Genomic DNA, 14,699 nt, shown 5'->3' with positions numbered 1-14,699 from the left:
TTCAAATGTAATGACTGAATCTTTTTCTGTTTCACATTTTTCATTTGAGAATCGTTAATATTGTCAATGATTAAAAAAAAAAAGTTGCCCCATTGATTTAATATTTGAATAAAAATTTGGGTAAATAACTTGATAACAGCGGATAACACTTATTTACACAATAATAATATGTTGAGATTTACCGATAAACAAGATTTCTCTCCATAAATAATAGAAAAATTATTAAATGCTTGCCTTGCTTTCATTAAATAATCGATTATCACATGGAACAAGCAAGGCAGAAAAGAAGTTTAAAAAATTACTAATAATAAATAGATTAGAATCAACTGTCCACATGAAATGAAGAAACTAATGACAAATTCATTTTACATACGTTGCGTTCACAACTCCTGATCCAGAACTGTTCTAATTCACATTCACTTTGATTTAAGTCACTAGATATGCTGGTCTTGTCAAAGCCAATACTTTACGATTTACGAGTCAGAATTAGAACATTGTTAAAGGTGAATTTTACTTGTTTCCAATTCTCACACTGTTAATGCAAAGCTTAGAGTTCACACTGCATAATAAGCCGGTAGAAAGGAATCATCGATGATGCATTAAAATTGATGAAACACCAACAAAATAGATTCGTTAAAACTTATTGTCGAGATAAATTGGTTATAATGTTACTGGGTGAATATTTCACAAAACGGTGCCTAAAGTCAATATTATTTCTATTATGTATTATTTGAACTGTCTGTGAAATGTTGTTTTTTTGAGGAGGTATTATTGTTAGTCTGATTTCTTTAAGGAGAGGGGAGCGGAGTCGGAGCTATCACTGGTGGTAGGTTTCGTGACAGTTCGTCTCCTCGTGATGATGGTCCCCCGACCTCTGGCTCGGCCCCGGGCCTGGACCTGCAGCCTGGTCAGAGGCCGCTCCCGAGGCTGGTTTCCTCGGGAGAGGTGTGGCCTGCCCCTGGAGAGATGCGGCCGTCCTCTAGAAAGGGCACGGCCACCTCTAGACAGGGCCATGGAAAGGACGCGTCCTCCTCTAGATAGGCTCGGCCGTCCCCTGGTTATGAGGGAGTCTCCCGGGCCCTTTGAGAGTTGTGGCCGTCCCCTATGCCGGTTAGGACGTCCCCTAAGCAGTAGAACATCATCTGAACCTCTGGAGAGACCAGGTCGTCCCCTAGGCAAGAGAGAATCCCCTGGACCCCTCGAGATACCAGAGCGAGCTCTGGGCAGGAGAGATTCCCCTAGACCTAGACCCCGAGAGAGACAAGGCCTTCCTCTGGGCAGGAGAGAATCTCCCGGGCCCCGGGAGAGCTGATGCGGTCTTCCCCTGCGCACGGCAAGAGAGGGGGGGTAGGTCCGGGGCCTGCCCTGCTGTGGCCGCCCCCTGCGCGCGGCAGAGGACGGCAGTCGCCGCTACGACACAGTTCGCTTGGCCTGGAGGCGAGTGAGAGGTCAGGAGGTGGACGGGTTGGGATCATAGTAGAAGGATGTCCCAAACCATTCCTCATGTTCCTCCAGGTACCTGCAAGTACAATTCAATTTAATGTAAAAAGTATTGCTAGACTAGCTTGCATCCATCAAAACATCAGAGGAAAGGCTTTTTATTTATTTCTTTCTATTTCTTTAGTTATAAAGTAAATAATATTAAAATTATACACCGGATAATAACCAAAATGGTTGAAAGTAATAATACGTACATATATATATATATACACAATCAATGTTCTCAGTTTTTTTGATTGTCTGCAATTATACACAATAATTCAAAATTAAATTCTTTAGTAATTGGGTTACAACTTAAATCGTTTATTCAGAATTTCTACAAATATTTCAGGGTGAATAATTTTGAAGTTAACCCGATATTCAGCAATTAAAATGTACAGAAGCAGCATTATAAATTAATAGGAGGTATTTTATTAACTAGGTACTTACTGGACAAAATATTCCACATATTGTACAATTAATTCTAATTTGGACTCTGGCATATTGATCACACTCAGATATTCTGGTAATTTTACTGAAACAGAAAATAGAATAACATTATTATTTTATAGAAACTCAAGACCAATTATAACAGAGAGCCGGAACATGCCAGACATGAAATTGAAATTGTGAATTCTCAATTCACATAAAAAGAGATACATAAAATTTGACTGGTTTAGGACTAAGTATCTACATATATCTGGCTTTTAAGATCTAGTCACTAAAGCAGACTTGAAAAATCAGATATGATATTATTTGTGATGGTTGTGTCTTCACCTCCCCACTTCTTTAGCCTCACAACACACTCCAATTGGTGATTCCATAGTCTTAGGAAAAAACACTATTTAATATATTTACAATTACATTATATTATCCATAATACTAATTTCATACATAAAATCCTCAGCACGGGAGATTCCAGTGAGGATATCATTGTTACAAAAAAAAAAGGTAATAAAACGCAGATGGTTGGAAGTAGGTGAGACTTACGTGGGGTATTCAAAAAAAAAAAAAAAAATATATATATTTATTTACATGATTGGCAGTCTTTATTAATTGTTGTGACAGCCTTTCACACTATCACAAATTATCAGATAGGTTAGGTTAGGTTTCGAGACTTCCCATATCGCAAATGATCAGATAGGTTAGGTCAAAGATTTTTAGTAATCATAAAACTTAAGAGTCAAATAGGTTAGGTTACCAAAGAGTCTAGCGAGGTGTATAGCCCCGTAGACGGCGGCGGGGTAGGGGGGGTGGTCGGGGGGCACTATTCGCCAGTCCAGCGCCTCCTTGAATTCCTCCGCCACCCCTCCATTCAGTTCTGCCACCGAGGCTTCAGATCTGCAATGAACAATGCTTTCAATTACCTATGGCAACATTATAAATATAATGTGAAATTTATACACTATTAAGGTCGAATTAAACCATTGACATGAAACCATTGCGGCATTAGAAAATATTCTGATTTGACATGAAACCATTGCGGCATTAGAAAATGTTCTGATTTGACATGAAACCATTGCGGCATTAGAAAATGTTCGGATTTGACATGAAACCATTGCAGCATTAGAAAATGTTCGGATTTGACATGAAACCATTGCGGCATTAGAAAATGTTCTGATTTGACATGAAACCATTGCGGCATTAGAAAATGTTCTGATTTGACATGAAACCATTGCGGCATTAGAAAATGATAAGAGCATGGTACCTACCCATCCCAATGGTATTGTTTTTAGATTAAGCTCTTTTTAGGTTTTTTACATTAAATCCAAGCAAGAGGCCCTGAGGGAAATATCATCTTTGTGGATGCTGTGTGGAGGGTATATGTATAAACATTGTACTAACGTGCTGGTGGTCCGGGAGGGGCCAGGCTGGGGGTTAGGGGGCCGGTCATCCAGGGTGCGTGAGCGGGGCCTGTGGGAGCGGAGTCTGGAATATTACGTCCACATACAAAAAACGTCATCACAATGCTAAAAAATCCATAGATAATAGAAACAAGGAGATGTGCCATGAATCATTATTAGTAATCGGGCGCACAAAGTCATGTCGCCAACATCTTTCACCCATACTACTGCAAATCGCATGCACTTTTTAATCTATGCACAGTGCCGTGCTTTCTACCTACACACCAAACGTATAACCTTCATTGGGTCTGCTGCTTTGATAGACAGTAGATTTGGGTAATAGTTCAACGACACTCTGCATTCTTCCATGTCATATTTACCTTTGTTTCAGTTATCTATGTATGTATGTAATAATAATTTACAGAATAACAAACAAATTATACAATACAAGATGTGATCGCCCACACGAAATTCTAAACAGTGTAAATTAAAAAATGGGCCAAAGTTATGATGAAATTGTGGTAAAACAGGTAAAAAAAATGAGGTATCAAAATTGAATTAAATTTACCTTCTGCTCGGCATCTTTGGATTTCGCAAATTCAAATTGGAGCGCAGATTATTTGGTTTGCTACAGTTGGTCACCCCTTCAGCGCTGTCTCTACTCCCCTCCCCGTCTCTCCCCTCTTCACCCTGGACACTGGACACCCGCGAGGCTGCCCTCCCGCTTTCCATATCGTCAATCTGTCTGGAATCTGACTGACTGTCCTCCTGGGAAGAGAGCGTAGATCCAATCTCCGACTCTTCTTTAAGATCTAGTTGGGAGTCTGACGCTGCTTCTGAGACTCCCGACGAATGTCCTCGCTGGTCTCGTGTAGAGTAATGGTTCGGAGAATCTCTACTCGTTCGAGAGGCTTCTCTCGATCTTGTTTGATTCGCCATCCCGGGTAACAATTGATTGCAATTATCCCAGATGTTGTTAGTTTCTGTTGATTTTTTCACAACATATTCATCTTCTTTGGTTGGTGGTTCTTTAGAGTTGTCGGAGGTGTTGTTGTCTTCGGTTTTGATTCTGATGAGGTGCCAGGTGGGAGACGGTTCGCGGTGGTTGGGGGGCGGGGAGGACTTGGGTTCGGACTTGCAGTGGGCGTCATCGCAGGGGGAGACGACCTCCCTCTTGATGAGGATGTTGGGGAGACCGTCCAGGAAGGGCGGGAGGTGAGAATAATCATCGGGGTAACCTCGGGGGCCACTCTCCTCCTCGTCCTTCACCACTCTGGAAGATAAATAAATAACTTCAAATACGTTTTATGTGATGAGCAAAGAAGAGAAAAGTGACAAGGTTTTTGAAATACGTTATTATATTAAGCAGTCTACAGCGGAGTGCTGATGAGAATAGCAGCGAGGTATGGAACTGACTGAATGTCCTAGAAATGAGATCTCTGAGGCGAATGCGTGGTAAAACTTTGAGGGACCAAAGAATGCAAGCCTGATGTAAGCGTGGTTAAAATTAAGAAAGAGACCCTTAGATGATTGGGGCATGTAGAGCGGATGAATAAAGAAAGTAGTGTAAGGAGAATATAATGACATGGAAGTTAATGGTAGAACAAGTCAGGGACGCCCGAGGAAGACATGATACGATCAAGTAAATCAAATACTTCATGTCAAGAGTTAGAATAACAGAAGAGTATGTATGAGACAATATATAAAGGTGAATGAAGCAATGTGCCGATACAGAGTTGTGTGGCGGCCTATCCTCGCTGCCTATCCTTGCGGTTAAACTGGATGACGGTTAGTAAAATTATGTCAAAGGTGCGTTATAGGTTATTGAATAATAAATATTTAAAAATTGAAGACAATATTAGTGATTTCTAAACGAAAATCTGAAGCAGAAAAATCAGAAAAGGAAACGGTCACATCTGGGACTCGAACCCAGGACCCTTGTCTTTCCGGGACAGTGCTCCACCAACTGAGCTAATAGGACCCTATTCCCCTCGGTCACTTTTAACTGTATCATACTTCGAATAAGAACTACCAACATTGTCTTTAGTTTTTCACAGCACATTTTTATTGGCAACTATCTTTATGTATGATCGCAAGATTCAACCCGAACTAAATGCAATCCAGACAGCGTCTTTTTTGTAGATAAACCTATCTTATTTTTTATTTTTAATGTGCGACATCTGTTGACTTTTCTGCAAGTCTAGATTCTGCATTTAGTTCGGGTTGAATCTTGCGATCATACATAAAGATAGTTGCCAATAAAAATGTGCGGTGAAAAAATGAAGACAATGTTGGTAGTTCTTATTCGAAGTATGATACAGTTAAAAGTGACCGAGGGGAATAGGGTCCCATTAGCTCAGTTGGTAGAGCACTGTCCCGGAAAGACAAGGGTCCTGGGTTCGAGTCCCAGATGTGACCGTTTCCCTTTCTGATTTTTCTGCTTCAGATTTTCGTTTAGAAATCACTAATATTGTCTTCAATATTTAAATATTACAATTTGAGGTTTTACTCAATAAAGTTATTCCGAAAAAAAAAAAAAAAAAATGAATAATAAATAAATTGGTACTAACGGAGGCAGAATATCCTTGATGGTCCCATCGGCAACTGCCTGCTGGTATTGCTCCCTCTCCCCTTCATAGAGAAGCTGATCCCTCAGGATGAAGTCCAAGTATATCCGCAGGCCATCTGCTACCTCTCGGAGAATATTTAGCCTGAAAACGTCGTTTAAAAATATACTGTAATTAAAGTGGTTTACTGTTGATCCTTGTGGGATTCCAAGAACATCAATATATTTTGCAATTTAAATTATATTGTAATATCTATAACTTGGTACATTAGCCAACAATTATTTGGTTAAGTACATACTCTCATTTGAGAGGCTTAGGGGGTTTTTACCACCTCTGAGTAAACTGTCGATTAGCGTAAATTATCTATTTCATCACTGCTGAGTAAAGCTACCTGTCAAATAAACAACTGTTTTACTGCCATGTTAATCCTATAATTAAATTACTTGATGAGTAACTCTACAGCTTACACAGAGGTGGTGAAATACCCCTTGGTAAGAATTTATGACAAATCAGAGCCTTGAGGGACACCACTTCATTATTTTGATAACCTGAGTGTCTGGGGTGGGCGGGAATGCCACATGGATTTGAATTTTATACGACTTAGGATATAATAATGAAATATTATATTATTATTTATAGAATTGAATGCGATTTGTTTCTAGATTACTTTAAAAATGGACCTAAAACATATCCTTGAGAGACACCATTTATCTAACAAAATAATAGGTTAGGTTAGTTGTTTGTTTGTTATTTTCTTCAATATTGTGTTTTGTCTTGAAACCACCAGAGTCAACAATCTAACCTGCGGACTTGCTCCTGCATATCAGCTTGGGGAGGTGGGGGGGTGTGGGCGGCAACAGTGCGCGTGGTGTGGTGCCGCACACAGTCCTCCAGCAGTTGCAGGGCGCTTGGGCGGCAGGGCAGGCGCACCATCAGACCCCCGCACACAACCAGCTCGTAGTCCAGTGTCAACCTTTGCCTGGAATGATACAGTCATCATGTTTACATATATAGCGCATATTTCGTTTACGAATATATTACGTTTTTTACTCCAAATAATGTCAGGAATTACTGGTTAAAGTAAGTCAAGTACGTCCCTTAACAACCTGTATGATTATATATACAAATTTAGACTACCATAATACGGGCATGTGCGTAGTGTGGTAGTCGAAAAGCATGTAAAACAAACTATGCACATTATTTTAATTATTGAAGACAATATTAGCGATTTCTAAACGAAAATCGGAAACAGAAAAATCAGAAAAGGATACGGTCACATCTAGGACTCGAACCCAGGATCCTTGTCTTTCCGGAAAGACAAGGGTCCTGGGTTCGTGTCCTAGATGTGATTGTATCCTTTTCTGATTTTTCTGTTTCAGATTTTCGTTTAGAAATCGCTAATATTGTCTTCAATAATTAAATATTATAATTTGAGGTTTTACTCAAGAAAAAGTTATTCCGAAAAATAAATATACATTATTTTATATTTTGAATAAATAATTTTTTTTTTTAAATTACTTGTGCACGTCAGGATTTCAGCCCACTTTCAGCAGACTTCAGAGTCTTACCCCTCAACTACAGAGGCTATCAGAAACTATTAATTATTATGCACAACACACCCGGGGGGTGAGTCTGGATCTTTTGGACTAGCTAACGCTGCATTACGTGTACGGTGCGAGCGCGAGTACATTGCTCTTATTGGAAAGAATTCATATTTGAATTCTATTGAAATCGCTTTCTTCGCCGCCACGCATTAGGGTAACGCAAAAGATACTCACATAATATATACAATGCTTACCTTAGTCCAGGCCCCAAAGGAATGGCAGCCGTGCCGTGGTCATCACTCTGATAGTCGCAGTCGGAGACGCAGCTACTGGAGCTGGAGTCGGTGCTGTCAGACCCCGGGACTCCATCCCCATCTGACAAACAAACAACGCCAATATAAATACATATGTTACACAGGTAAACATCAAAAACAATGGCATTTGCTACTAATGATGTGCACCAGGGAATATTCCCCAACCTAATATAAATTGCCCAAAGTCAGGGGTCAATAAATTTTTTATTTAGAAAGTTATGCTAAATAAAGTCTCCTAATTATTTTTATTTTGTTGAAATGAGTTATATTTGTAGAGTTAATTAATGTCAAAAAAATGTAGATGTAAAATTAATTTATCGATATCTGTAAAAATGACGAGGTTTGAATTTCGATAAAATGTATGCAATGGTATCTCGTGACATCACATGAGAAACAATTCTAAATTTGAATGGCAGTGCTGCCACGTCAGTCACATCACATGCTTATCGGCCGGTCGCAAATATCAACATTTGACAGCTTATTGTGGCGTATCACAACATGAAATTTCATTGTAGGAGACAACCTCATGGGTTAGTCAGGGTATTTTACACCATTTAGATGAAAGTTCTCGTAATATTACCTCTTTCCAGAATAATCCTGGGAATTTACCCATCACTATTTGCGACTCTCGACTTGGACGGGCTACATCTCTTCACCTTGTTTGCTTACTCGAACTGGGCCCTGCCACCTTTTTCTGCTCCTTTCTGTAAAGATATGCCCTTCTGGAATAGTCGAACAACATAATCAATTACCCTCTTCGCCGTCTTCCGGCGAGCTGAGGGCACTGGACTCCCCGTCGCACTCGATGCGGGGCCGCTTGCCCGAACTGGGCCCCGCCACCTTCTTCCGCTCCTTCCTGTACAGGTACGCCCCTCTGGAACAATCACACAACAGAACACATTACATTGCATCATTGCATAAATCAACAGTTTTTTTCCTGTTCTATAAACGAGCCTGTTCAGATCAAGCATTTTCAATAGTGGACGTGAAAATTTATGCACCATCCCCTTGCAATCCCTCATAAACAGGCGCGGCCAGTGCATTAAATGTTTAGTGATTCAGTGATCACCAAATCAAAAACATAATGTATTGTACCTTCTTGCTATCACTTATTTTTAATAGGTCAAGGATATTCAATTATATCAAAAATAGCGATAATAGAATAATTCTACATGATAACATACAACAAACGTTTTACTTTGTGTTCCGCACATGTCATTGTGAAGTTAGCAAATGAGTAAGAAACTTTAAACTGTTACAAAATAACTAATAATAACATTGTCAGAATAGATTCTCTAAATAATATGTGACTGACTGACCCATTGTTGCATCTTGCAAAAGAATTATTACTATCCAGTTCAAAGCCTAAGAAATACTTCACTCGAGACATGTCTTCGAATGATTCTAATGCTGTTCGTATATCCCACAGTGTCGCACGGTGGTCGCCTTGTTTCGGTACATTTTTTCATATTCACCGTTTAGAGCCGAGGAAACACAGGTTTGCTCAGCTCCAAACTAAATGACACAATACAGTTGAGCAATTCACTCAATCGTGCCAATGGGAACCGACCTCGGTTAAGCCGGTATATAGCTCTTGTACGGGAAGACGCGCTTACAAAATTCATATATTTTGAGTAATTAACTTTTATTTGAACCATATTTTAAAGATTGTGTTCAAGCCCCCGATATTCCCAATTTCTACCGATTTATAACAAGTTTCTCTTTAACTCCTTAACTTTTTAAGTTCCAAAAAAAATAAGTAAATAAAAAAATAAGTAATAAAAAAAAAAAATAAATAAAAAAATAAAAATAAAAAAAAAGTTATTTTACATTTATTATGCTGAAATTTTAATTATATGAAATTCTCTCGATTGAAAAAATCGCAAAGTAAGCTCCGAAAATTATTAGAAACATGTTTTTTTCTGTTATTTAATATGTTATAGGAATGAAAAAATCACAGTTTATCTTTAAATGCAACTAAAGCATTTGTCATGTTTTATTAAATATTTTCACTTGGCGATGCACTACGTCGTGTAATATTTTCAATTGAGCCGCTATCAATAATAACCCTTACATAAATGGCAATAAGGTTTAAATTTCCGCTTAACACCATCCGCCTGTTTTGATTTATGCAAGAAAAAAACATGGCCAAAAAGTGCCTTTTATTTTATTTTGTGGATGTTCAGGCATAAATATTTAATTTTTTTTCGATCATTTTATAAATAACTTAATTTGCCACATTATAAAATAAAATCATAACCGAAAATGGGTTCGTAAGTAGGATATTTTGAACTTTAAAGCAGTTTTCATAGCCCTTATAAATTATTTTTTCTGGGCTTATAAAAAGACTTATCTAAAAAATACTCGATTATTTCAAAGGCCGAGATGTATTCTAGTCGCAGCATTTAATTAAAGCATCCGAAACATTTCTAGACGACCAAATTTTCAAACCAAAAACACATGATTTTGCATTACTACGTATGGCATTGCCTTAATTATTATCGTTTTTTAACATTAGCGCGCTCCCTCTAACATTCCTATTTAAATATCTCCCTTTCAAACTGGTTACTACAAGGCCTTAATTTAATAAATAAAAATATTATATAGGATTATGATAAGGTGTAATATGTCGTTTAATTTTGTTCGCGGTTTGGTGCACGAGTGGACGCTACGAGCCGTACCTTCTCTTAACCATTCAGGCTAATTTGTTCATTTTTGGGAACAACTTATATGTTCTCACATAAATCATTATATCTCCCTTACCATGTTGAGAAATAATAAACAGTGTTAGAAAGAGAAAACATCACATTTTATTTATAAATATAGAAGTTAACCACAGAATAAATTAAAATGTACACCTCTATGAAACCAAAGGTTCGGACCGTAATCTGAGAAAAATTTATGAAACTTTGTTTATTTTATATTCATTATTTTTATATGAAATGAGAAAAAAAAGGTGAGGTGCAAAAACATTTGCAATAAATTTGTTTAATTAAATGCCTGTGTTTTTATAAATTATTTCGTTATCAGTAATTTAAGTTACAAAAAATGAGCCAATTTTTTTTTATTGTGCTCAAAGTTTTAATATATCAAAAATAATTTACTTATTTTTTAGTGATAAACTAATGTTTACGAGACATATTATTTTTAAGGAATAATTATTAGCCTGAAACACCTACATAATTTTTTTTTTTAATTTCCAAGAAAAAACCCTGAAACCGACGGGAATTGAACCTGCAACCTTCTGATTGCCGGTCGGGTGCTCTACCAATTGTTCTATGTTGGCTTAGTCAAAACTGCCAAATTATTCAATGTTTAATAGGAAGATTTTTTAGGATTTCTTATTTAAAATGATAAAATTTGAAAGCGTATTTTACCACCTTTCAAAAAAGCAGTTTTTAGTTTTCGCATACGTTCAGAAATATTCCATTTATTTGGATCTTATGCAAAGCAGAAATACTCTGATTTTTTGCCAAATTATGGCAGAGGCTTTAGGAGTTAAATATAATTGAGAATATACAAGTTTAAATGTTTAATCTACTAACATCTGCAGCTGAGCCTTTTGCGCCAGGTTCTGCTGCAGCTGCCGGTTGTTCTCCGTGTCTTTGAGGACCAGCTCCTCGCCCACGCAACGGTCCCACGAGGAGTTCCAGCCCTGGAAGTGGATCAGGTACTCTATGGCGCGCCTTCCCCGCTTGTCTTTTCGCTCTATCACTTCAAGAACCTGGAATAAACAATTTATAAATTTAATTAATAATGGAATATAAAGGGGTGGTAGATCGGAAACGCCGGATTTCATTTTGATATGAAACACCGTAAGTTATTATTTCATTGGGAAATTTTTATTGATTTATAAAGTAGATATCTTGACATTAACTGTGGAATACGATGTCGGTTTCGGCTGTGCTGGCATACCTTGGCTCTTTTGAGAGACATTGCATTTTTGTATATATCTTCGACATTACAAAACCCCAAAGGTAAAAATCGCATGGCGTCAAGTCACAAGATCTGGGCGGCCAATTAACCTTACCATTTCTGGAAATCACATGACAAAGAAAAGGTTGTCTTAACAAATCGATAGTTCCTTCAAGGTTCATGTCATCCAATTGATCCCACAAAAGTTAGATATCATGGCACGATATCGTATTCTATTTACTGAAACATTTAATAACTCATTTATTTAGAATTTAAATCCGGCGTACCAGATGGACCACCCTTTATTTAGATATATATAGAATTTTTTAAGAACCCGTTGACAAACTGCTATCTAGCTTTTTAAATTTATCATAATTATTTAATGTTAAAGTTCTTTGTTTTTTTAAATGCATCATTCCATAAATACACCTCACTAGATCAATATCTTCAGGCTTTTTGTATCAAACAAATTGGTCCTACACTTGGTACACCAGGGGTCACCAATTACTTTCATTAGGGGTCTGTTTTTTTAAAATACATGACCGTTGCGGTCTATAAAGGAAAAAGCCTAACAACCCTGGATAGTAATGGTTCACATAGCCGACAATCTTACACATGTAGTGCCATAAAAATATGAATCCGTCCCTAACGGAATAGGAAATTCCCGCCCCTTTGTTTGTCACTACTACGAGAATAATTCTTGAATAAATCCCAACTATTTTTTCAGACCTAACGACCCATTCATATATTCAGAAATTGTGTTGACAAAATTATTTGCTCGGTTTATCAGTGAATCGATCTCGTTACAACAGTCAACAATTATATGAAGATAAGCCTGAACTAAAATATTGTTTTTTGATTGCTCATTATAGCCGTGAACTCGCTATTGCCGTGATCGTTATAACCAAGTTCCACTTATATTGGAAAAGTTAGCGGAGTTTTTTACCTTCTGCTAGTATTTAATTATTATAGTGGAAAATTATCGAGAAAATGGTCAAATACCAACTGAAATTTTGTAATTTTAATAAAAAATGTTTCACATTTTGGAAGTAATAATAATAATATTAACCAAAGCAAAAAAAATATGCCCATAAAATATTTTTTTTTTTTAAATGTAAAATTGTATTACATAAAAACATATTTTACAAAAAAATATATATTTATTCTAATAATGGTAATTCAAAGAAAAAAACATTGTGTTTCAAACTGTTATACCTACAAGTTAAGTTCAAGGTCACAATAACATTACATTGGAAACTGTTGCAGTATATTTTTATCCACTACCCCGGGTTAGTTGTTCGTTGTTTCTCACTGGTGTTATTTTGAATTTGGTGTAAATTTTAATAATAATTAAATTAATAATTCACAATAAGCATTATATTAACAGGTAATAGTCACAAAACATATAAATAATATTTAATAACATGACTTATTTACAAGGTGTATTGGATGCAGAATTTGTTGAAAAGATTTATTTTTGAACACCTACTCGATTTGATGTAGTACCCACGATTTTACAAAAATAAATAAATTCAAACTTGAGGTTCGACTAGAAAACTGTGAATGATATATTTTGGATTTAGGTTTAATTATTAGCTTACGTTCGTTATCTCAATACATGAACAGTATTTAAGTTTATTGTTTTAGAAATAGTACATAAAATGCGTAAGAAAATATACCTACATGTTATTGTACCGAAATGCCGATCGACAAGTAAAACAAAAGTATGTATATTTTTATAAAATGAAATAAAACATAATTTTAACATTAATATAGTTACTAACTAATGAAATAAAAATGAATAACTTCCAAAAAATACGTTTTGTCCGTTACTTCTGCCCTGACAACGAAAATGTTGACGTTTGACAGCTCGGAGTCGTAAGTATGTAAATTCGATTTTTACACGAATTATTTCAAGTATGAACAAAAAACTTAAGCCGCAAATATATTGCAATAATTTTAAAATTATTAATTAGTTGTACATGTAAATTAAAAACATTGTTTAAAAATGTCAACAAAAACAAACACAAAATCGTTACCTTTGAATCGTAAAGTACTTTTGCTTTTGTTGGGTCGGGTTCGTAGCATAAAACTCTTTCGCCTTCAGTAAATTTATATCTTGGGCCTCTCGTAGAAACCATGTTTAATTTAATATAATTAAACGCAAATAGATTTACTACACATCGCATAACCTACAAACCAACCGGCGCGAAAAGGCAGCCATTTTTATATGATGCCAATAATTTTCCTCTTTTTCTTTTTAAGGGTTGGGAATTTATTCCCCAAATCGCTGACAACGTCCTGGCAAGGAAGATTCGACCAATGAACACGCTGAACTAAGTAAAATACATAGAAAGATGCACACATGCTCGATTTCTCAAAGTCAACATTCAATCCGTTTGTGTGACGGAATGGTAGGAAACAACGAAAATAATTTTCTTTATAAGACACGCTACACTATGTGCTACACATTACGTTACACGCATCATGGGTTGGTGTATTTCAGCATATTGCTCGGAATACACTGCAAATGGGAATGTATGGTATAGGCTAACTCACGAATATATAGCGTGGTCTGTCGCAGGCTTATTGTTATTTTGTATTATTTGATTAATTAGGATAATTCAATGAAGCCACTTTTAAGGGAAAACAAACTTTATCAATCTTGGTATTTCGGGCATCGGCTATCGATAATGCTCACTTTTAAGTTAATTGATCACAGTCCAATTACGTATCTTCATATTCGGAGCTACATGGACGCTACTATACAATATTAGAGGGTGAATACGTCCAGCACTCTGAGAGTCAGAGATTCATCCAAAATTATACATTATGTAAAATTATATAATAATTATTTTTATTTTACATGGTTCATTTTATTATAATCAAGAGGTAGTGTGTAGTCCATAAATAAACCACTCACATTTAGTTCTATTAATCGTTACTCGGAGAATACTCAGAGATGCATAGATGTAATTTACGCACCACATATTTCTATCTTCTATTTTTATTCGTCATCTATTGTTATGATGAAGT

At 36.5% G+C, this 14,699-nt stretch overlaps 1 protein-coding gene across 1 annotated transcript; it reads right to left on the bottom strand.

Annotated features, from left to right (window-relative positions):
• Positions 1–1,318: 1,318 nt before the first annotated feature.
• Positions 1,319–13,804, bottom strand: msl-3 (male-specific lethal 3). The gene is made up of 11 exons (XM_089640081.1): positions 13,703–13,804; positions 11,294–11,472; positions 8,501–8,622; positions 7,689–7,809; positions 6,693–6,869; positions 5,894–6,034; positions 3,892–4,596; positions 3,325–3,408; positions 2,681–2,820; positions 1,930–2,014; positions 1,319–1,519 (listed from the first exon to the last, which is right to left on the bottom strand). The coding sequence occupies exons 1-11, from the start codon at positions 13,802–13,804 to the stop codon at positions 1,450–1,452; spliced, it is 1,926 nt and encodes a 641-aa protein (XP_089496207.1). The 3' UTR covers positions 1,319–1,449.
• Positions 13,805–14,699: the final 895 nt, after the last annotated feature.

Source organism: Hesperophylax consimilis, chromosome 15 (assembly GCF_061612785.1).
Source record: "Hesperophylax consimilis isolate HC1 chromosome 15, BYU_Hcon_1.0, whole genome shotgun sequence".
Lineage (NCBI taxonomy): Eukaryota > Metazoa > Arthropoda > Insecta > Trichoptera > Limnephilidae > Hesperophylax > Hesperophylax consimilis.
The sequence above is the reverse complement of the archived record's forward strand: the minus strand, read 5'-3'. Positions and strand labels throughout refer to the sequence as shown.